Source organism: Pyrgilauda ruficollis, unplaced genomic scaffold (assembly GCF_017590135.1).
Source record: "Pyrgilauda ruficollis isolate IOZ18807 unplaced genomic scaffold, ASM1759013v1 scaffold12, whole genome shotgun sequence".
NCBI classification, from domain to species: domain Eukaryota; kingdom Metazoa; phylum Chordata; class Aves; order Passeriformes; family Passeridae; genus Pyrgilauda; species Pyrgilauda ruficollis.
In genome coordinates, this window is record NW_024510321.1 from 17,440,894 (window position 1) to 17,464,490 (window position 23,597).

Sequence of the window (23,597 nt, forward strand, 5' to 3'; positions counted from 1 at the left end):
GTCACTGCGGCGTCATGGCGGCGGCAGCGTGTCTGAGGGGATAGTTGCCAGCTTTCCACCGGGGCTGGTGGAAAGCCGAGGGGTCTGCGGTCGGCACGCTCGGGAGGACGGAGCCGCCCCGCAAGGGACGAATGCTGCGAGGAGCGCTAGGCCCCCGCCGCGGTGGTCGGTGCCGGGGTGGGAGGCTCTGGCAGCGCGCTTTGGCCCGCCCCGTGTCCTCCAGCCCTGCGGTGCTGTGGCCGGTCCGCGGCCTCTGCCGTTGGGAAGGGTAAAGGGTTTCAGGGCAAGCAGTGCTCCCGTGCACAGTAAAACTTTCGAAAGCAGCGGATTCGCTCTCAGGGCTGTGCTGCAGGTTCCTGTACTGAGCTCTTGCGGGTGTGTCCACCCGGGTTTCCTCCCTAGCAGCACCTTGGGGAGCGTCAGTGAGCACGAACCCGCTCCGCCCTAGCGAGCGAGCCCGCAAGCACTGAGGTGCAGAAGCGGTGGAAGTACAAAACCTTTACTTTAATCCACTCGGCAGAATTTCAGAAAACCAAAAAAAAAGGATAATAATAATTAAAAAATGAAGGGATGTCAGCAACGTCTATATCCGATAAGCTCGGGAGCCCCGCGGGCTCTGCTGGGGTGGGAGCACGGGGGCTGCGCCGCGGCGTGCCCGGCTCCATGGCGACACCGGCGGGCGGCACTTCCTGCTGCCGCCCGGAGGAGGCGGGCCCGGCGGGCCCTGGCGGTAGGTGTGTGTCGGGCGGTGGGTCCGGGTCTGCGCGCCGCTGCGGGCGGGCTGAGCGCCCTCCGGTCCGGTCCGGCCCCTGCGTGTTCCGCCCTTCTCGTGGAGGCCCGTGCCGGACCCGGGCCCGTGCGTGCCTCGGGGTCCGTCGAGGATGAGGCGGCGGTGGCGGTGGCGCGTCCCGCTGGGGTGCGGCCGCCTCCCGGGTACCTCTGGGCTGAGGCGCAGGGTCTCGGGGGACTGGGAAGAGCTGCGCGTCCCGCTCCTCCCCGCTCCCTGATTTTTAAATAACGGGCGGGCGAAGGAATAAAGGAGGGAGCCCCGTATTCCGCTCCCTGCGACAGTGACCGCACTGTGGTTTTCCTCGTGTAGCAGAGGGTAGGCAGGGAGGTTTGAAAAGCTAGCTCGGCATCTCTGGTGCTGGCTGCGTGTGACTGCTGGTAGCGTTCATGTGCGTAGCTGGATAGAAGCCCTGGTCCGGCATCGCGTTCCCCGCTGCAGTGCCCCACAGAGGCACATCAGTGAAAAAAAAAAAAAAGTAAAAATCTTTTCTTCTAAAATCCGTCATAACTTTTCTGGGGCAAGGTGTACGGCACAGCAGGTCTGGAGAAAAAAAATCCCCAAGAATACTCAGGTACTGGCAGCCTGCCTCCTGCTGAGCCTTTGAAGTCTGATTCTTGTACTTGGCAGTAGGGGCACTAGGCAGTGTCGCTCACCAGCCGGGCTTCCTGCTCACTCTGAACTTAAAAGCAGCTGTCCTGTCCCTTAGCTATGTTCCGGAGCCTCAACATTGCCTTCATAATGTAAATATTGAAGTCACAGGGCTTAGAAACACCACATTTCTACGAGTTTTCAAATGTCTGCTTAATTATTTTCAGGATTTCAATTCTTTTAAAAAATTTAGAATGGATGGGATTTTTTGAAAGGCTACTTTATTATGCTTCTGAAGAAAAGCCTTTTGAAATGGTGCCATATGGGGTTTTTTTGGTGAGTTTGTTTGTTTGTTTTTGTAATGTAGGCATTCTAGAACAACAGGCACATGGTATGTCACATTTTCTGAAAAGTTAAATCTGAGCTTTGGTGATTTCAGTTGTATCTGCTGTTAGATTGTAGTGCTATTCTACTATTAGTTTTCCTGGCAATAGCAGGGGAAATTCTTGGCATTTTGTTAGCCTGTAAAAAGAAGTTAATTCAATTACAGATTCTTTCTTTCAATAGCTGCTAATGTTGCCGAATAAGGCTTTGAAATTCCTACTCATGAAACTTGACCTTTGTCTGGTCTCAAAAGTAAGTCTGCATAAGGTCACATTTTTTAGTATTAAGATTTGAATTGAATTGGAAATATTAAAAATAAAAAAATATTCTTGAGGGGTTTTGTATGATAGAAGTGACTAATAATCTCTTATTCAAATAAAATGAATACCAAACATTCTGATCTCTCTAAGTATATTTAGTGCAGTGAAAATGTATTTCAGTAGTCAAAATTCCTTATTATGAATGGAATAAACCTGGAGTGTTGTTCTCTCTTTCCTTCCATTTAAGTTGTTGTAAGCAAATTTAAATTTTTCGGTACTCTCAGACTGAAATGTATATAATTTGTCAAAATTTTTGATGGGTGGGCAGATACCATTTGGGAAGATAACTGTGTTTTATTACCTACAGAGAAAAATGGTGAAGAGTGAAATCTCTATCAGGACTGAGCTACAATAAGACTTTATATCTGGGCTTTTCAAGAGGAATTAAAGCTACATCTTGAAATTTCCTGTACCTTTTATCCATGTATTTTTTTCACCAGATAGCTTGAAGATTTATTTTAAGGATCAGTAGAATTTTTGTAATTGAGAGTAATGTTAGAGTCATATCATGACCAATATTTGGAAATTTGAATGCAATAAAATGGCATTATTAAAATAGGAAGAATCAAAACCAACAGCTTAGTTTGTGGATACATCTTGTGTTAAATTTATAAACTTAAAGAATATGATAATCACGAAGAAAATACTTTGCTTGTTTCAGTTCCTTGCCAGCAGATTTAAAAACTAAAAGAAGATGTCCTTTTTCCCTAAAATCGTTTTCCAATATGAAGTTCAAGAGTATCTCGCCAAAGTGTTCAGAAATAATGAGGTATGTTACATAGTTACCCCTAACCATCACAAAATAATAAATTTTTGTGTAACTTTAATACCTTACAAAAAAATGCTATCTTCACATTAAACACAGACTTTTTAATATAAAATATTTCTATATTTAAAATATAAAATCATCATTTATGCCCATTGGCTCAAAGTAGCATACAAATATTTAAATTAAATTGATTATAAATCAGAGAATTCAGTTTTGGATCCCACTGAGGAGTGGATCATAGATAATTAAGCACATATACACCACATAATATTGAAAAGAAATACTCCTTTACCCAGTGTAGAATACTACAGACAATCTCATTAATTCCTAATGCCAAGGATAAAAAAAATGGCTTTTTAATGTACAGGTTTATCAGTATGAAAGTTACTGATTCATAGATTGGAATTTAGTTTTCCATTTCCTTAGGGCTGGTCTATGCACAATAGCAGAGAGCTCTCTAGCAGTTGCTTTGATACTTGCTGCAAACTGTTTGCAGTGATTTTGCTGATACAGCTGTTTTTCTAATAAGTATTTTTTCAGGAAATTTATAAGGCTTCCAGTGGAATTAGGCTTCCAGACATAGACATTTGTCACTATTTCACACCACACAGCCATATCCCTCAATTGCTACGGAATGTTTATTCAGTTGGGTTCTTTTGCATTGAGCAAGAGGCTTCTGAGTGAATCTCCTGATATAAAATCTCTTCTTTCATTTTCAGCTTATCACTGCTTTAGGTGCACAGGAGGCAGAGAAAAAATACCAGTCTCTGTTAAGTCATCTATCTCATCCACCAGCTTTTACAACTGTTAGAGTAAATACCCACTTGGCCTCAGTGAAACATGTGAAAAAATTGCTGTTTGAAGAGATCCAGAAGGTTTGTGCAATTTCTTTGTTACAGCAAAAACAGCAGGGTATTTCATCTTTCATCTGAACATGAGACCTTTTCATTACTGAAAACTGTACCTTACCTCAATGCATCCAGTGGTATTAACATAATTCAATCACACTGATTTCCTGCCAGCATTAAACATTAAATGAAAATTTATTGTGTACCAGTATTCCGCATGTCATCCCTCCAAGAAAGGCAATAACAGAGGGAAAAGGCATCCAACTCTTTTTTTGTATGGCAGATCTAAACCCTTGATAGGATTGATAGGATTTGCTGTGGTAAATAATGTAAATGTGTCATAGGTTGGTAAGAGAAGATGACAGATAAAAAGTGTACCTCAGTGTGCTGTCTTCAGCATGCTTAGAAGTTTTGTTTAATACTGAAGGAGAATGCCTGTATATCTAGATATCATTGGAGAAACTGTTCAGGAAAGTGGGAAAATTGGTATGTTTTGGAAATTGGAGCCATGGTGATGCTTTGGAGCCACTGTATTTTCTTTATTTAAACCTTACAATACAAATTATACAAATTATACAAATTATCCTTGTATAATTTTCTGGATTTTCACTTCTCTTAATTAAACATTTATTTATCCGGTAATACGTAAACAATTATGTTTAAGAAATGTATTATTTTGAAATTGTGTTCTAGATCTTCACTCTGTCTAAAAAAGATCTGGTTCTTTAAGTAAATCATTAATGCTAGTGGGTGTACAGGGAGCTTTTGCATGACAGGAGCCAAGACATTTCTGTGATGCAGAGGGAGTTGACAGTGTTCTGCTGGCTGGGATGATAATGTGTTCTGCTAATTTTATTTTGATTGTAGAAGTCTGGAAATGGATATTGCAGGGTTATATTTTGTTTCAAGGGAAAAGGCTTTGCTGAAAACTGACTTCAGACCAGCTTTTCAATAACTTATTGTATTTTTAAATGTGATTACATGATAGAAAAGGAAATCACATAATGCTTTTGAACAAAAGTATCATCATAGATTGTTGCCTTTGCTAAGAGAAAATACTTGTTTATTTGATGCAAGCTGATTTATGGTTTTACATACTTTAAGGTTATATTTTAGAAGGCTCAGATGAGAAGACATAATTTTGTTTAAATCCTGGAATCTTTATAAAACGGCAATTTTTTATTCAGCTAAATACATAACTCACCTAACAGTGCCCAAACTGGGCCTGACAAGAAAAATGAAAAGTATTGCCAGCATGGCCTATTATGTAAGACAAACAATTACTGAGTGGAGTTAAACAGTGGCTTGTACTAATAACGTTTGAGAGTTAACACAGAATACACCCAAGCTTCTAAGGTGGTGTCACCGTGTGTTCTGACAACAACTCAATCTTCTTCCAGAAGAAAGCAAAAACCAGTGATTGGGTTATGAGTGTCAGAACACTCTCCCACTCCCTGAAGTAATTTCTCAGTCAATCTCTTAGTGGTCTTGTTATTTCTGAATTTGTTGAATGTTTAGTCTTTTGCACCAGTACTTTTAATATATAATGCCCCCTTGCACACTATTTCCCAGCTGCTTTTAACTGTTGTCACTACTTTTGTGTTTTGTGCTCTACACCTAGAAATTATGAATGGAAAAATGGGTTTCAATTGAATTAAGTGTGTAAATATTAAGTTTATTACTAGTGCTTACTAATTATATTTTTTAATGAAACAGCAATTTAAAGGACTATGTGTTCCAGTTCTCGAGCACCCAAAACTTCAGGACATTTTACTAATTCCTGTCATTGGACCCAGGTTTGAAATTTTCAGTCTTTAGCCTTAAAATGTTGTGTAACACAGTTTTCTTACATATTTCTTGTTAAACAGTTATAATAACTAACTCTCTATAACTGAGACACAACTTCATTTGTATTATGACCTGGTGGCCAGTCCATACACTAACCAGGTCAGAGTTTTAGTCCTAAAAAATGAAAGAAAACATAGAGTTCTCTCCTTATTTATAAGACTAATATTTTAGGGGAAAAAGTGACATGTATGCATCCTCCCTGGAAAGCCAGGTAGGTGGCAGATAGAAGAGCCAAACTTTTGTGGTGGAATACAGAAACTATGGATAAGTACAGGCAGTTTTCTTCCACTGGAAGAAATCAAGTGAAATCAAGAGTTCCTCAGCAGCTGTTAAACACAAAGTCACTTCACAATCATCTGGCATAGGAAGGGATAGAGGACTATTTCTCCATCCCAGTATAATTTATTTGTATTCCTGTATCAGGTTCATAGTAGTGGCAGAATGTGCCAGAATCTGCATTATTTTGAGGATTGGTTTTCTTCTTGACTCTTTCCTGTGATTTCTCTAGAACTAAAATAAATATTTTAAATGTAATACATGGTACTTAACTACCTTTTCTCTATTATATCTGATAAAAACCATATTTGTGAACTAGAGTTTACTTGGGGAGTGTTTGGCTTTTTTTTCAGTATACTTTTCTTTTTTACTCAACTGCATTTTGTATTTCTAGGCGAGATTTAAAAAAACATGCATCTGAAGTCATAGTTGGATCCCAGTGTGGATATGCAGTACTTCGAGGAGCACACGTTTATGTACCTGGAATTGTATCTACCTCAAGATGTAAGAGTTCTCTAAATACACCCAATTATGTTGTAAAGATGGCAGAAAAAGTGTCACCCTTGAATAACAGATAAATGAATAGTGACACAAAGTTGTTTTCTATTCTCAGCTGAAATTAATTTTACAGTTGTGGTTCATGGCGATGAGACTTTTAAAAGTTTTTCTGGCTTTTTTTCTTTTATATTTTCACTATTTTTCATTTTACTTATAGTAAGTTATATGTAATTATTTCTCACTGGCCTGGCCTGTTTTAAGTTCCTTTTTCCATATAATTCGTGGCTGAAGTATTAGTTCTCAAGAATTTCAATTTCATTTCAAAATATTTTTAAAGAGAATTTTCAAAATAAAACCAGTAAAACCTGGTTTTTTAATGAGTGTTTTTACTACTAAATACTGTAACTTTTAATAAGGATATTAAGTTGAATAAAGTTACAAAAGTTGGTTGCTTAAAAAAAAAAAAAACAAAAAGGATACCACCTCTGCATGGTGACTAGGTGTGTCTTGATTATTTAATAGACACAGATTTTTTATTTCTTCACTCAGTCCTAGAGCCACTTACCCTGATTTAAGTTACAAATCAAAAAAAACCCACATTTTTTTTTTCTAATCCATTGGCGAATCATTTGTTTATCTAAGAGAGATGTAGTAAAAATATATTTTTCATTGATGAGAAGAAATTTATGTCAGTTTTTATGTCAAATTCTTAAGAAATGGAAATTATGCATCAATGCCTGTGAAACAAGATTAAAAAAAATCTACATATGCATGCTTTTTGTTCAGCAACCTATTTTTGTTCTTTAAATGTCAAATTAACTTTATGTAAAACCAGTATAATTTTGGATGATTCACCTTATTAGTCTATTGTGATGAGATCTAGTGATCATCTTGATTCTTATTATTAAACAAAATGAGTCAGAAAAGCATTTATCAAGTCACTTCATTTCCTTTCAGGAAAAAACCTTCAAGAAGTTTTAAGCATGTGCTTAAGTCCAATTCACTGAACAGGAATGTTTTTCAGTCTAGGGCTTGATCATGAAATAAGTACATTGGCATAGCAGTTGTTAGAACTGCTTATTTAGAGAACCCCATAAATATTCAAATTCTTCTTTGAGTCAGCTAGTGATTTATCATAATTGCCACTTGTAATTATGCATGTAATATCAATTCAAAGAAAATAAAGATACTATAAAACTTAAGGAACACTTCAGGGGAATTGCAGATAAGAAAATAAAATAAAAGGGCACACTACCCACTTGATGCCAAATATAATAAAACTGTATTAAGCACAGATGGTCTAACTAGGAAAAAAATAGTCCATCAAGAAAACATTTAATCACTGAACTTGCAATCCAAATGAGTGTAAACTAATGATCAGGGGGCTTTGAGCTTAATTTAACTAATCAAACTCTAACCTTTATGTTTGTGGAATGCTGCTATAATCTACAGAAAACTTAAAAATCCTATGCAGGACTAGTGTATTTTGAAAGGATGATTGTCAGCAGAGAGTGAAATAAAATAATTTATGTTTGAATACTGCAAAAATCTTTGACAGATATGGAAGAGTTAAATTGCTGCAGGTTTTTGTTCAGTGAAGTTTAAGCAGACATTAATACTGAGCAATCACATAATGGTTTGTGTCGCATTGTGTAAAAATAAATAGTGTAAAAAATTTATTTTCAATGGCTACCCAACAAACACTACAATTTAAGAATTTCAGGACATTTGGGCATAATCAGAAACCTGAAAATGGGGAAAAGTATTCTCTGGTACAATCCGAGAACTCTTGGGAAGCTGAACTGCCATTAGTCTTGTTATATCTTCTTGTTCCTCTAGCCTGTCAGCACCTCAGAAGTGCAATTTTGGAAATTTTTTTATTGCTATCAGAAGAGGCCTTTATTTTTAAGCATATTTTTCAGCCAGTCAACACATAGCACTTGTTCACTATTATGTAAAATCACCTAAACCATCCCTTTTATATTTTTTTTCCGAACTCAGAAAGTTTGTTAAGTCTGTAGGATTACACTTAGAGTTTGGTGTATATTTACGTATTTTACTGATCTAGTGGGTTTTAATTGGAGATATAAAACACTCTAAGAAGATTATTGAGAACAGCAATTCTCTTAAAGGGAAGAGAGCCAGACCAGAACAAGAATATATAATCACTTGTGTCAAAGCAATAAGTAGTTACAGAAAAAGCAGCTATAGCTATGTTCTAGGTGGCTATTGAGAGGTCATTAGATAAATTTAGTACTCCTGCCTTTCTTCAGTAAGGGTGAGCAGTGTTATTTCACGTACTTGTGTGCTTGGAGCACACGTAGGGGACTGGATCCTGAAAGGTGTGCCTAAAACTTTTGGGTGACCTTGCCTTGATAAAATAAAATGCAGGTTTGTGTAGCCTCTTGGAAAACAAGACACAGTGCCTGACTTGCACCTTGGTGTCTCTCAGTACCTCCAGTGATTTGGTAGCTGTCATTCACTGTGTAAAACTTTAAAGCTTTATATCAGTTGATCTTCTTTGATTACATTTAGAAAGTGTGAAGTTTGGTATGATAGAAGAGTTGAAATAAGTAGTCTACTGAAAATCCTAAGTTACTTGGTCACTACTGTTTTGTTAAATGTCTTAATGATTTCGAGCTTTCCATTTTCCTTTGTGCAGTTGTGAAAGCTGGAGATCTGGTTTCAGTGTACTCAGATATTGAAGGGAAATGCAAAAGAGGAGCCAAAGAATTCGATGGAGTCAAAGTTTTCCTTGGAAATGGGATTTCAGAACTCAGCCGCAGTGAAATCTTCAGTTCAAGTGGCCCATTGAAGTAAGTCCATTGTAATTGCAATCTACGTGTAAAAATTTGCGAAGGGAAGGAAGAAGGGGAAACACTTTGAATTATTTTGTACCCTATGTGAAGTCAGAAGGTGGCATTACACATTGGGATTTCCAATATGTTTTGGTAAGCTGTTAGTTTCATAGTGGGATTCAGATACCAATTTACTTGAGAGGTAGGAGGAAATAAGTGGGAGTCTTTTAATAATTTATGTTTATTCAGTTCAATAATATCAAACAGAACTGACAAATGTTCTCACTCTGGCAAAATTGCATTTTGGTGAATTGTGTTGTACTACTTCCCTCTTTGGATGGAACAGAAGTGCAGCCTTGTCAATTTCTCCATCTTTTAAAAATATCTGTAGAGGCTCTTTTTTTTTTTGGCGTGACAAAGGACAGAACATTAGGTCGGGTATCTTAAAAAAATTATTAACATTTGCCAAAGTAGTTACCTATTTCAAGATTACTTGCTGTTCTATTTTGTTGGTGAAGCATATGGTTTATTCCTCTTGTGTCACCTAAAACACATAGAAAAAGTAATGTAAAAGACTGTGGATGTCAAATTAATGACCAAGACTTTACTTCCTGAGAACAAGCTACAAAAGTTCTTTTGAAAAAAGTACATTTCCAGAGAATTTCTGATTTATGAGAGCTTAAACGTAGTAGGAGTAGTGGTAGGATGTAGCTGTTGAGTTGCTGACATGGAACAGCAGTATGTAACACTAAATCTGGTGTCTGCAAGTTTGCTTTCTCATATCCTTTCTTCCCATTGGACTGTCCAGTACAGAGGCAAAATAATACTCTTTCTCTTTAGTAATCTTTTGTTTGTAGACTCAGAGTTGCTTTTGCATAGTTTTCTCTTTATTGTTATCCATTTCCTAGTACATTGGTTTAACAATTATATCTGCGACACAATTTCATCCCTATTTAAAACTTTTAGGTGACTTCTAATTTCAAACCATAGCTTTGCAGGCAAATCAATGCTCTTGCAAGGCTTTTCATATAGGATTTCTGTAGTAATTTGACTGAAATCTCAGGAATTTAGGAAATGGAGAAAAATCTAACTAGGAAATCACATGCCAGTGCTCTAGTGCATACACATGGCTCGCCAAAAGCAGTTATGGATTGAAGTTAAGATATTTAGGTCTGGTTTTATGCATTTCTTTACAGTATCAAGGCTTGAATTACATCTTGGTTTATCCTGTGTACAGAACCAGAAATTTGCTTTATGTAATTTTACAGATGGTTCCAATTTATTGTGTAATTATTTTTTGCCATGATTTACTCAACTTAATGATGTCATTTTAGAGAATATCATATTACAAAATCATAGAAGTATTTTTCTTGGTTGTTCTTTCATTCTTGTAAGATTGTTGTCTCAGGTTGCTATTTGTAAGCATGATGATTATAATTGACTACTGTTAAGATGCATAAAACTGAGTAATAGAATGTTTTTTTTCATGTTTTTCAGGGGGCTGGGCATAAGAATGATAGAGCCAGTCTACCTTAGTCCTTCATTTGACAATGTGCTCCCTAGTCATTTGTTTTTACAGGTATGTTTGTTCCAACACCAAAAGTCTGTACTATTTACAGAATAATGAATATTCTCTTGGCACACATTCATGGTTTCTACATTCCTTGTGCTTTGTAGCACCTAATTCAGTCTTTGGATGTGAGGAACACAAAGCATTTAAAATTAAGTCAGTATCTACATGTAGGTGGTTTAATCATACTGTGTCTGAGAGTTGATAAGGGATTTCAAAGCAACATAAGAGATATTCACTTAAAAACGTAGAAATTCCTCTTGCACAGATACTCTGCATAGAACTATTAGTTTTTGGAATTTGCCTATGAACCCTGCAATATGAGCCCCTTTCAAGGTACATAATTCTGTAGATAATCAGGAAAATCTCCAAATATTAGGTTGATTTGAAGCTGTTATTTAAGTATTAAAGACAACTTTAAAAGGTTTTTATACCTTTGTGTTGAACCTAAGAAGAAAGTATTTCCGTATTGTCTAAAGTGCAGTACTATGCACAATTATTGCACATTATTTCTCTTCAGTGCAGCCGTTCTGTTTATACAATTAATAGCACAGTTCAGCTTCTTGCTACTTTAATTCAGCAAGCTTAGACTTCTGCAGTTTGATCTGCACCAATATGTTAATACAGGAAATATTCCAATAAACAGGTTAATATAAAGTATTTTTAATAAACAGAGCTGCTGTGCTCTGTGCCAGTATCAGCTTATTTTAGTTGGACTTTTAGCACTGTAGTCTCCGCAGTCATGAGCTCTTAAGCTTCAGTCATAAATACTCAGACATAGCTTTAAATAAAAAATGAGCCACTGGAGACTACTTACGTACTATCTGTTATATATAATACAAATAGTTCATTTTCTGTCAAAGAACTGAGAGCATTATCATAGGTGTCTTCCCTGCTGAATGAATTGTATTTTTAAATGTGCTTGCCATTCCTTAATAAAGGAGTTGGTGCAGGGTTTAAAGTTTGAATTCTCCCATATTTGTTTTTATTACAGAATTTACCTTCTGTGGTTGTGAGCCATATTTTAGACCCTCAACCAGGAGAGAAAATTTTGGATATGTGTGCTGCACCTGGAGGAAAAACAACCCATCTTGCAACACTAATGCATGATCAGGTAAGAGAAGTAATTTGGCATTTTCTAAGGAAGAAAGTCTGATCGCTGTTCATTTGTATAGCTCTCTTCACTTAACTATTAGAATGCACAGATAATTTACAGCAGCAAAAAATTAATATTTTGACATTTTACTTACCAGTGTATTTTGCTACACATCAGTTACTGAAATGGGCAACAGACAGTCTTTATTAAGTATTCACCATCAGCTATAAAATCTTATTTGCTACAGATTGATAGTTGAAATTTATCTAATTTCACTTTTTAAAATGTTATTGAATTATTTTTAATAATAGAATTTTTTACATGCAAGGGATAGTTATGCAAGGATATGCTGGATTCATGAAACTGAGATGCATAAAAATCAGGGGTTACTACTGTGTGCCAGAGAAACACAACTCTCTACAAAAACTTACTAAAATATTTCTAATCCAATTAGGATTGTTCTCAGTAAAAATTATCAATTCTGCATAGAGTAGGCTGAATTTCTATCACTCTATGGTAGAATGTCACAAAATCCAAAACTATCTAATGAGAAAGCAATAAAAATTAGAAGAAACAAAAAGTATGTAGAGAAAGACAAAGGAAAGGAGAATGTAATAAAGTAAGAGTGTAAAAATATAGGATTACAGCTTTGCGTATGTTGAAGTGTTATGTGCACAGTGAAATACAGAAATGCAGGTTACTCTTCTCTAGCAGAGGGGAAAAGCATGTAATATTTCCTCTAAATTTTTGTAAGGCTTTATTATTTTTATTGAAATAGGGTTATTAGAATATATCAGATTGTTTAGAAGTCTTGCAGTTAGATTATGCAGTACTTTGACAGGTGCCTGTGCATAAATGTGAAGGCACAGCATGTAATGGTATGAATGCATTGAGAAAAGGCCTGTATTCAGTTCTGTGATGGTTTGTCTGTAGAAGTGTTTTTTTTCCATCAGTATGGAACAATGGGAAGGCATTAAAAATGCATTAGACAGTCATTAGACATTATACATATATAAAGCTTCCAGTAAAGATTTCAGTGTGATAAATAAAGGAAGTCTGCAAATCATATATTTATGTAATGGTTTCATTTACATCTGTATTTTTTTCCATCTGTGTATCTACACTTAGTATAAATTTGCAAAACTACTTTTTCTTTATTCACTTCACATATTTTGATTGTGCTTGCCTGCAGCTAATGTGGTAAAGATTAAGAATACAGATGGTAAATATTTATCTCACTTGATTTTCATTTTCTGAGTATATAATTTAATTTAAGATATGGAAGATAAAGGTATGGAAAAAAAACACTTATTTTTTAAGAATGTGGATTTTAAATTCCATTCACAGATTTTCCATACTGATGCTTCACAGCATATTAAACCATTAACATTTCAGAAGATTTAAATCACTTTTTTGTGATATAATTGTAAACATTTCTATATTGTTTTTAAATTATATAACCAGGATGTAAGATTACTCTGTAATGTTAAGAACTCTAAAATAAGATTAGGGAATACTTAAAGCTTGAGAATTTATTATTAACTGCATCCCAGTCTAGACCACTGTTTTTTCCAGATGACTCCTAAGTAGTTGTTCTGGCAGTGGCTGGCATGGGCCAAATGGAGAAGAGTTGTCTTGCAGCTTGTTCTTTTCTCTGGAGAAAAGAACAGAGAAGCTGTGAATAGTCCATCCCTCAAAGTGTTCAAGGCCAGCTTGGATGGGGCTCTGAGCAACCTGCTCTAGTGAAAGGTGTCCCTGCTCATGGCAGGTTGGTTGAGCTAGATAATCTTGAAGATCCCTTCCAACCCAAACCATTCTATGATTCTATCATCTCTTTATCTCTACAGTACGGAGAGATGTCCAGCAAATCCACTGTTATTGCAACAGACAAACCTTTGAAGCCCAGTCAGGTCCTAGAGCACGTGCAATAGGTTGAATGGTGCTTGGGGACAAGCAGGAGGTGATTTGGCTCACAGCACTGAAGACTGGACACCACTGACACAACCTAAATCCATTCTTACCTCTCAGTCTTAGACCTGCATATTGTCTAACATGACATACAGATAGCAGCTTATCTTTACTGATTTTCTTTTTTTACTTTTTAAACTATCTTAGTCATTTTACCGTTCTAGAGGCCTTTAGGGGAGCCATCACCAAATAGAAAAAGTTGTTCTCTCAGTGTACTGTGTTTGCTGTATCAAGTCTACTACAAGTTTTTGGTCAGGTTGTTCTGTTCTGGATTTTACTTATGCTACTTTTCCCTTTCCTTTGTGTTCACAGATTTCATGTAGCAGGTAGTGGTGTGTGTCTTTTTTGATTTATTTTGGGGGAGGAAAAAAAAATCTTATTTTTACATAACAGGAATCGTTTAATTGTGATTTCCCTTCCCTCACCTCTAAACTTATTCTAGTATTTACACTATTTCCTGAAGTTACTTGAATGACAATAACTGCAAGTATTCCAATATGTTATGAGCAAGTCTGAGCAAGTCAGAGACGTTGCTGTGGGTCTCATTTCCTCAGCACTGAGCTGTAGTGTGATCATATTTCCTACCCTCTCCATACAAATTTAAAACCTGTTGACCCATTTAACTATGTATTTGAGGCTTCTACCCTCATTCAAATGATTAAATTTTTATTTTAGTGCCCAGTTCTGCAGTTCAAAGGAAACTAAAAGAAACAAACAACAAAACCACTTGCCAGAAGTCAGATATTACAGCATCCCTTAGAGTGACAGTGCCAAACAGTTGGAATGTGCGCAGCTTCAGACTAATGTGGCTATTGTGGAAAACGTGGGGACAAGGAGTGCAGGAGTGTGGATTTAAAAATAAAATAGTTCTGTAGGGAAGACTGTGCTTTATCTATTACACTGCCAGGGTTGAGGAAAGGAAATCGGAAACATCCATTTAATCCCTATGCTTTTGATGAAAACTTTGGGATTTTTTTCAGGGTGAAGTTATAGCCATGGACAAGATAGCTAACAAGGTCAAGAAAATCAAGCAGAATGCTGAATTGCTACAGTTGAATTGCATTAAGGCCTTTTGCTATGATGGAACAAAGGCCCTTTCAGTAGAGGAGAGAGAGGATAAACAAGGTAAAATAAACAATTTGGGTAGTAGCTTTTAGAAGAAAATGGTAATGTTTTGCAAAAACAGTATTAAACCTGTCACAGGTTTACAAGTTCTTGAAATCTTGGCAGATACCTAAGTTGCTTCAGCACTGTGAATGCACTTCTATTTTCTACTCTTTTGTGATTATCAGCTTCTCTATGAAGCAAATAGAAAGTCAAATTATCTGTCATTGTCACAACATAATATTCTCAAAGAAAATGCATTCCTTTCCCAGATAATATTGAAGACTGAAGAAGCCTTAAAGTTTCTTTCATGATCACATTTAACCCCATACTGGGAAGTTTATGGGCTAGTCTGAGAAAAAAAATTATTTTTGCAGACTTGCTTCACTTTTCTGCCTCATAATCCTCATCAGTAAAATGGGGTTATTAATACCTAACTCCCAGGAGTGCTGCAAGGTTTGTTTCATCGATGTTTATTCAGCTGTTCAAGGGAAAGTTATATATACAAGCACAGTGTATTATTTTAAGTAATTTCATTTGCTTTTTGAAGCGATGCAGTTACAATATTGGTTCTGTTCCCATGATGGAATGATTTAAATGGTATCTGCTGCCTTGATTATTTTTAGTTTGTTGTGCAAAGTACGCTGTTCTTTCTCAGTCTATTTTATCTCAGTCACTGGTTAGGCTAAGTAGGAATCAGATTACATAATTCACCTTCTTTGTCCCTATGCATTGCAGTTATTCCTCCTTTGGAGGAACAAAGGTACTTTCTTAGGAGTCTTTTTATGAACATCAAATATTGTAGGTGGCAAGTAGCAATTACAGAGATTAACAAGAGCAAGCTGTAATACTGAGAGATAATGAAGGCTTTTCTGTACATTCCTGAAAGTAACACATTACATATTTTGAACATTTTAGTAATGGATCAGAGATAGATAAACCAGATAGACTCATTTTGTAGTCAGGAAAAAGCTAGATAGCAGTAGTGTGATAATACAAGTTTGGCAGCAGTGATGCTGAGCCATTCTCTCTAGCACTGAGGAGATAGAAACTTCTGGGCTGTTGAGCCATTGGGGTACAGATTAAAGGATAGGCTCTGCATATGGAAGATATATATTGTCATCTAGGTAACAGTCAGAAATTGTTCTCTTCAAAATCCTTTTCATAATGAATTGTTTGTCCACGAGAAGTTGCAGTAGTTCATGTGATTATGAGGTGCTTTATTTTATATTGCTATGCATACATCACAAGAAATAGTTATTATGGACATTAATACAGACAGTCCAATTGTTATAAGGCAGTCTCAGTGATTAACTACGGGTTTGTCTCAGTAAAGGTTTGCACACTTTTGAGCTGACTGTGGTTCTTTACAGCCTATATGTGCAACTCTGCACCCAGCACTTCTGACCAATCATATTTCAACTAGTTTGATTACTTTTACATTTTACTTTAAAATTACTAAATTAAGTTAAAAAAATTGCCTAGTGGAATAGTTTTTGAGCTCATAGAACTTAAACTGTTCAGTTTTCTGGGAGATTAAAACTACCACCAGCAGTGCTGAGGCTTGCCTCTAGCTAAAACTACTTTTGCAGACACTGTCTATAGCACATAAATGTTTTATGTCAAGGAAGCAGTAACAGCTTCTCCTTACCTACGGTGAAATCTCAAGGAAGGAAACAGCCACATTTTACATTAATGACTGCTTTTCACAGAAGGACCTCCATTCTTACCAGAGTCATTTGATCGAATTCTTCTTGATGCTCCATGTAGTGGAATGGGACAGAGACCAAACATGGCTTATTCCTCAACTTTAAAGGAAGTGACCTCATATCAGCCACTACAGCGCAAGCTTTTCTCTGTGGTATGTGTTAAACACTGAGTAGATAAGCTAAGTTGAACACAAATGCTTTTGCAGCATAAAACTTACCCAAAAAATGGTGCCTCATTTTCCCTGCTTTGCAGCCAGGAAGTATTAGGGTCTTGTTAACCTCTCAGCTCCACCAGATCTTTTGCTAGGTGAAGGCAATTCATTGGAGCATGGTAGAGGTCTATGTAATCCATAATAAATAAAAAGCTTTGTGTTTTTTTACATCATTATTTTACATGATAATAATTACAAAGGTCTAAGTCACGGAGCAGGTGACTTAGGAACATGCTAAGGAGTGTGCTTGGGCTGATGCTGAAGGATAAGGTGAAACTTACCAAATCTGAATGATACATACTCAAAGTGAATGACAGCTTGAAAAGCAGCATATATATAGCTTCCATGCCAAATACATGGAAACAGTTGACACCTAATATAACTGACATAAGTATTGTGTATCCATGGTTGGCAGCAGGTGGTGAAAACAGATCTAATCTGTCTGGGGTATGCAGAGCTGTACAAATAACAAATCTTACAAGGTGAGTCATCTCAATGACATTAATAAACTGCATGAGCTACAATGCCTCTTTTGAAAGAATCTTTCTAATCCATGTTATCCTTTGCTGTATTCCCTGAGAGGAATTAGTATCTTAACAGTTTGAGTTTAATTAAGTGTTCAGTTTTAATATTCTAGGTGCATGGGTTATTAGTTAATGTTGCTAAATATGAAAGTTTGAAATTTAAAAATAAGCTGAAATATTGTTTATTTCTCCCTGCAGGCAGTGAAGTTGCTGAAGCCAGGAGGTGTTTTAGTATATAGTACATGTACAATTACACTTTCTGAAAATGAGGAGCAAGTTGCTTGGGCCCTGAAAACTTTTCCATGCCTCCAGCTTCATCCACAGGTAATGCTATTTTCAGGGTACTTCACACAATCTAGTGATCTTATTTTTGAACTATAAAGTTACATGCTATATTTGCTATCAATAAATCTTTTTATCACCATGGAAAATTTTAACTGCTGTGGATAGAAATAACAGAAGGATTTCTGAGGCTTTTTTTTAAAGTAGGTTTTTGTGCCTTAATTGAGCTTTATTGAGGCATCATTACGTATTTTCCTACTCTATATTGTGAGGTTTTTTTTGATTTGTACAACAGTCTTTTAAAACACAACAGGGACGAAAGATAGGTTGTACAGGTTAAAATTTCTCTTGCAATTTCTTTAAAGCACATATATTTTATTCTCTTCTTTTGCACATTCAAAGGAGAGGTGAAATTTCGGGGTTTTTTTGTTAATGCCACTGAAGTCATGAAGACTTGCATATAAAGTGTGGGACATAAATGAAAATAAATTTTTGTTTCAAAGAAGGAGGATGTTATATATATGGGACCTATTTTTCATTTATTTAAAAGGAATGAGGGAAAGAAATTATTTCAGGTTCAATGTCCCAAGAAGGTACCTTGTCTTTTTTAGAGTCAGTGTCTACCATTAAGATGTCTGGGAGGAGGTAATATATCTATACTAGCTACAGTTCATACAATTCAGAAATATCTGTTACTTTTATAGTACTTCAGGGGGGTTTATCATCAGACCACGTGTGTCCCACTCCCTCTTTGATGAGGAGTTGGGTGTGGTAGTTGTTTATCATCATGGCTTTGAGGAAAAGTCTAACTCTGATACCTGTTTGGCTTACACATTCTGTGATTACTTGTACCTGTCTTAAGAAGCTTAGATGAATCTTCAACTGAAATTAAAAAAAAATATACAATAGCTGTACAATGAGAAATTAATATGATGGCTGATAAAGATTTAACAGAACTGAAGCTCTTCATCAAAGCTTTTTATGGTGTGTTCTTATGTCTATATTCTCACCATCCATTCACTAAGAATTTTTCAGTTCCAGGCATTTCAACTGAGATTATACATTCAGCATAACAGCATAAAAAAATCCTCCTGGATAGAATGACAGAGTGAAACATAAGCCTTATTAAGTCAAATGCAAGATTAATTCTTGCTATATAAACTTTCTCTCACCAGTAATATCAGTCTTGAATAAAGCACTGTTTTTCACACACACATGCCATATCTGTAAAAATTAATCTTTTACGTATAGTATATTTTAAATGAGATGACATTGAATTGTTTACCCACATATAATTTATAATACCTTATTACCAGGTCCCTACCAGTGTAAACTAAGGTGATATTTTTTAATGAACATTAAACAGGAGTCTACAATCTACTTACCTCATGTTCTTTTATGTATTTATTTTCCATATTCTTTCGTCTCAGTGGACGCCTCCTTTTTTATCCAGTCCACTGTTTCCCACTTCCTCATTTTGGCAACAGACCTTGGAAGCACATATATTGGGTAATGTGGGCAAGGAAAAAACAGGAGATGGAGCCATAAGCATTGTTCTTGTAGGTGGAGGTTACCACATGGCAGCTGCTCCTTTGTGCAGACTTCCTCTTAGGAGTTTACAAAGGAGATACTGTAGATTAGCTTAAATGCAGTAACTTAACTGGAAGGAAAAATGAAAAGGTAGAGGAGGACACTGGTCTGCCTTTAAGCAAGTTACTTGAACCTGTGGAATACTGTTTTCCCTAGACTTTTACCTTTCCTTCTTTCTATTACATCAAGTTGCTCCCCTTGTCTCCCTTTGTATGTTACTTTTCTCTCAATTTACAATAGACACCTGTGTTTGTCTTTTACCTGGAAAGCATTAAAATCCTGCTGAGGGAAAGGAAGAATCAGTCTGCAGCCCCTTGGCTGCCCAGCTCTCCAGCATGCAGTACGTGGTTAAGCAGCTAACTCGCATCATGTGCTGACTGCGTGAGCTCATGTGTTAGCAAAGTGTGATGGCTGAAAAAACACTCTGCTGTAGGCTGCATTATGGACTACATTAGACTAGATTGACAAAGGAGATCTATTTTTGATATTGCAGTGCCAGCTTTTGCACACTTTGTTCCATCTCGTTACTGAATGCATTGAAAGAACAATCCAGCTAAGAATTAATTTTTTTCCCAGGAATTAGGGTATTAAATAAGAAGCGGTCAAGGCTATTGACAAGAAATATTGAGAAGAGGGCTGGGATTTTAAGTTCTCCTCTCCAGGATTTTGAAGCCTGATGTCATCTCTTGAAATTGATTCTTCCTCTTCTTCTCTGCATCATAGACAGGCACATGTAATGGTAGTCCTATTTACCTTTTAGTCTTATTAAATTACTAGAAAACTCAAAGGTTATGTTTTTCTGCTGCATCATCTGCCAAAATGATGCCTCTTCAGGCAGTAAAATGTTCTGGACTGGGGCTTTAAGTCTCTCCAGTTGAATTTTTTACTGTGAAGAATCCCAGTATTTTAGGTTGGACATCAGGAAGAAGTTCTTTACAGAAAGGGTGACTGAGTGTTGGAATGGGCTGCCCAGGGAGGTGGTAGAGTCACAGTCCCTGTGGGTATTTAAGGGAAGATTTGACTGCAGTTGGTGCCATGGTACAGTTGACAAGGTGGTATTAGGTCATAGGTTGAACTTGATTTCCGAGGTCTTTTCCAACCTAGCTGTCTCTGGAATTCTACTGGTGTTACTGATGATACTGGTAATGGGCTAAGGACTCCCTATTTTTGACTTAACTCATAGCTATTAAGTCAGTACACAGAAGTGCTGAATCATTTAGAAGTGGCAACCCTTTAGACTGGCTGTCTGCTGGTAACAGCTTTCTTGGAATGTTTCAGCCCTTGGAGTGCTAAGTTGTTTTAGACCTGTGCACCTATCCTTAAAAAGTACTCTAAGCTACAGAGATAAAAGTGGATGAGGGGCATCATTACCTCCTCAAAATACTTGTATATATCTTGTCTAAATCTTCTATATATGTTTGAATAATATTGGCCAGATGAAGGCAAGAAGAACCACATTACTTCTGGATCTTCTGGTGTGAATGATACAAGCACAGCTTGTCCATGTGAATTCTTCGGTATCTCTGCATATCCTCAGCAGAATACATTTAGGGCATTTAAGAATTTTAGAGATGCAATAATTTGCTTTTCTTTGTTACTTGATCAGGAACCTCATATTGGAGGAGAAGGCATGAAGGGAGCTGGACTATCACTTGATCAGTTGAAGCTGCTGCAGAGATTTGATCCATCTGCTGTGACATTGCCAGGAATGGATATTAATTCTTTGCAAGATTTCACAGAAGATGACCTGATTTCTTTGGCAAATAAAGACTGTATAGGATTTTTCATTGCTAAATTTATTAAATCGAACAGTAAATAAGGATTTGGGAATGCAACCTGAAAAAATACCTCAGTGAGTCTAAGAACAGCTCAGACGTGAAGTGCCTTTCTTCCTGCTGCAATGTTACCAAGCCAACGGGCTGACGGCAGGGTTGCTATGGCAGCACTAAAATCTGCCAGCTGTTCTGATGGGAAAGAGCCACAAGTTGCAGCAGAAAAGTCATGGCTGGGGGAAGGGTAGTATCATTTGTAAGTCTCCCTCTGCTTTTGTATTTACAGCAGGTCAGTGCCTGAATGACAACTGCGTTCACTCAGACTGCTGTCTGCTCTGGTTTCCCCTTATCTGGTGCAGCAAGCGTAGGAAGGGGATGTAAGCTACTTTACAAAATGCAAACATAAAAAAATAGATGGGAGCTATTACAATGAATTTTGGAAAGGGTGGTTTCTATGGAGGTTTACCAATAGTTAGTTTCCTTAAATAGTGCTTCTCAAAACATTGCAACATTTTACAAAAAACTGTTTTATAAATTGATACTTAGAACCTCATTTCTCTTTTATTTTAATACAAGCAAGATTCTCTGTACACATAGTATATACACAAAATACGATTAGGCTTTGTAGCATGTCTTTTATAGCAGCATGAATATATTAAACCATCTCACTCTGGGAATGTAAATAAATATTGTTTCAACATCAAACTTCCCATGCATAAACTGTATTGGTTCTGAAATAGCCTATTGGACTGGCTGACAAGTGACAGTTTTAAAGTCAAACATTTGTAACAGAAGGGGCTACAATTATGATTAATATCAAAAGACAGAAAACAATGCATAATACCATCTGAAATGTTGCAAATCACCTTTCAAACAACTAAGGACATTAACTCTTTATTGGTTAGAAAGCATCACCAGCTAAAATCATGAAAATTGAAACTGGGGAAGCATGCTAATGAAAACTGCCTTAGTACATTGCTCAAAGTAAATAATCTAAATTTCTTTAAAAATGTTAGATGTATTTGAAAATTCTGCTTCAGTTCCAGTTTGAACAGTATTCTCAGTCCTGCTGGAACTGACAATAGCACTCAAGAAGGAAAGCTAAGGACAAGGAAAAACAGAAACTGACATCTGTGTTTGGTGTTTTCCTCTCACTCATCAATTTCCAGTTTTAAAAAGCATTATCTGAAAAAGTCTGTCTTTTCACACATAACTATTTGGCTGGATTAAAAAGAGCAATAGTTCTTTTATCATTTGTCTTTCTACTATAAGAAGTGCATTTTGTATTTCCTTGCAATCAAAACAATATACAATTCTCTTTTTTGGTAGTTTGGTTGTTTACTTATGTTTTCCATAAATTTTTGATACTGTATGTTTCCTCCTGCTCTTGAATAAAAACAACATGTTGCTTCTGTCCTGCCAAGGTTGAAAAATACATCCTCTGTAAGGCCTATCCTAGCAGGATAGGAAAATGGAATTCTTGTCTACTACTTCTCTACTTCTGTTGGTCATTCCTTGCCATTAAACACACCATGTCTAAAGAAATTTTAAAGTAATTTTCTTTCATCAGTAGTAGGTGAGATATCCTATTTAGAGTCATGTAAGTTCATACTATAATCTTTCTAGTCTAAATATGGTGAAAATAATTACCTGGGAACAAAAGGGATTAATCTTTTATTGTAGGAACGTGTTGAAATCTTTAACTCAGTGCTAGTAAAAAAACATTTTCTTTCTTGCAGATTATATAAATTTTGTAAACATTAATCAGCACACATAAACTATATACTGAAGTCTGTGTATTCATATAAAGTAAGGAACTTTACCTCCAGTTTCAGTAGCAGGATTTGTGCAATGCTGAATTTGAAGGAATTAAGATTGCTGTATTTTTAGTGGAATATTTGTCGAGACATCTCCCACTTCCTTTAGTTTTGGATGAAAGGCATTTTAAGGAGGTGACCTCATTTGATATTATAGGAGAAGTTTCTTGGGGGGGAGAAGAAAATGTAACTAACTTTTAGGCAATTCCAGTGTAATTGCAGAGCAGACTTCACCTGAAAAAACTACTGATATATGAACTTTAGCTATTATGGTTGTTTCTGCAAAAGTCAACTGCTAGCCTTGGAAGAGCACTCAGCATATGCAAGGGATTGGCCTCAGCTGTTTCCCGAGGGCCCAGTCTCTGCTGGGAAGGGGGAGTGACTTCGTCAGGCAGGTCAGAACAGAAACTCCGTTAAGATGCTGCAGCCTTGAAGGAGCCAGCATCCTTTTTCTCACTACAGGTGTGGCTAAGTTAGATGACTAAAGTTGGATGGATGCCCTTTTTCTTTTCCAATCTTACTGTGACTTTAGAAGTGGCAGGAATACTTTCTCATTGACACAGTTCTGATGAGTAGTGTATATATGTTTTAAACATATGATTACTTTCCTGATAATCTTTACACACTGAATCATTGTGCTTCACCAGTTGATGCTGAAGCACAATGGAATATATTTATATATTTATATATATATGAGATATTTATATATTAAATTTAAAAAGTTATTGTCATTATAATGAAAGATTAAACCTACAAAATAGATAGATTAGGCATGCAGTCAGATCCTGTAGTTAAGAAAGTCTGAAAAGTAGTTTTCTCTATTTGCAGAAATAA

At 36.6% G+C, this 23,597-nt stretch overlaps 2 protein-coding genes across 5 annotated transcripts; one reads left to right on the forward strand and one right to left on the reverse strand.

Moving 5' to 3' along the window:
- Position 1: 1 nt before the first annotated feature.
- LOC121365171 (basic salivary proline-rich protein 4-like) lies at positions 2-1,211 on the reverse strand. The gene is made up of 3 exons (XM_041489163.1): positions 1,133-1,211; positions 582-1,003; positions 2-466 (listed from the first exon to the last, which is right to left on the reverse strand). The coding sequence occupies exons 1-3, from the start codon at positions 1,209-1,211 to the stop codon at positions 2-4; spliced, it is 966 nt and encodes a 321-aa protein (XP_041345097.1).
- NSUN6 (NOP2/Sun RNA methyltransferase 6) lies at positions 655-22,358 on the forward strand. 4 transcript variants are annotated; one of them, XM_041486858.1, is made up of 12 exons: positions 655-734; positions 2,744-2,851; positions 3,571-3,726; positions 5,416-5,495; positions 6,218-6,327; positions 8,984-9,137; positions 10,617-10,698; positions 11,684-11,803; positions 14,734-14,878; positions 16,570-16,718; positions 17,501-17,626; positions 20,781-22,358. In XM_041486858.1, exons 2-12 carry the CDS (start codon positions 2,777-2,779, stop codon positions 20,991-20,993), a joined length of 1,410 nt encoding a protein of 469 aa, XP_041342792.1. In that variant the 5' UTR covers positions 655-734; positions 2,744-2,776; the 3' UTR covers positions 20,994-22,358. The 4 variants fall into 4 exon arrangements, with proteins under 4 accessions (XP_041342792.1, XP_041342783.1, XP_041342762.1 ...); XM_041486849.1 differs by having other exon boundaries at positions 711-730; XM_041486828.1 differs by lacking the exon at positions 655-734 and adding an exon at positions 1,243-2,014.
- The last annotated feature ends 1,239 nt before the right edge of the window (positions 22,359-23,597 follow it).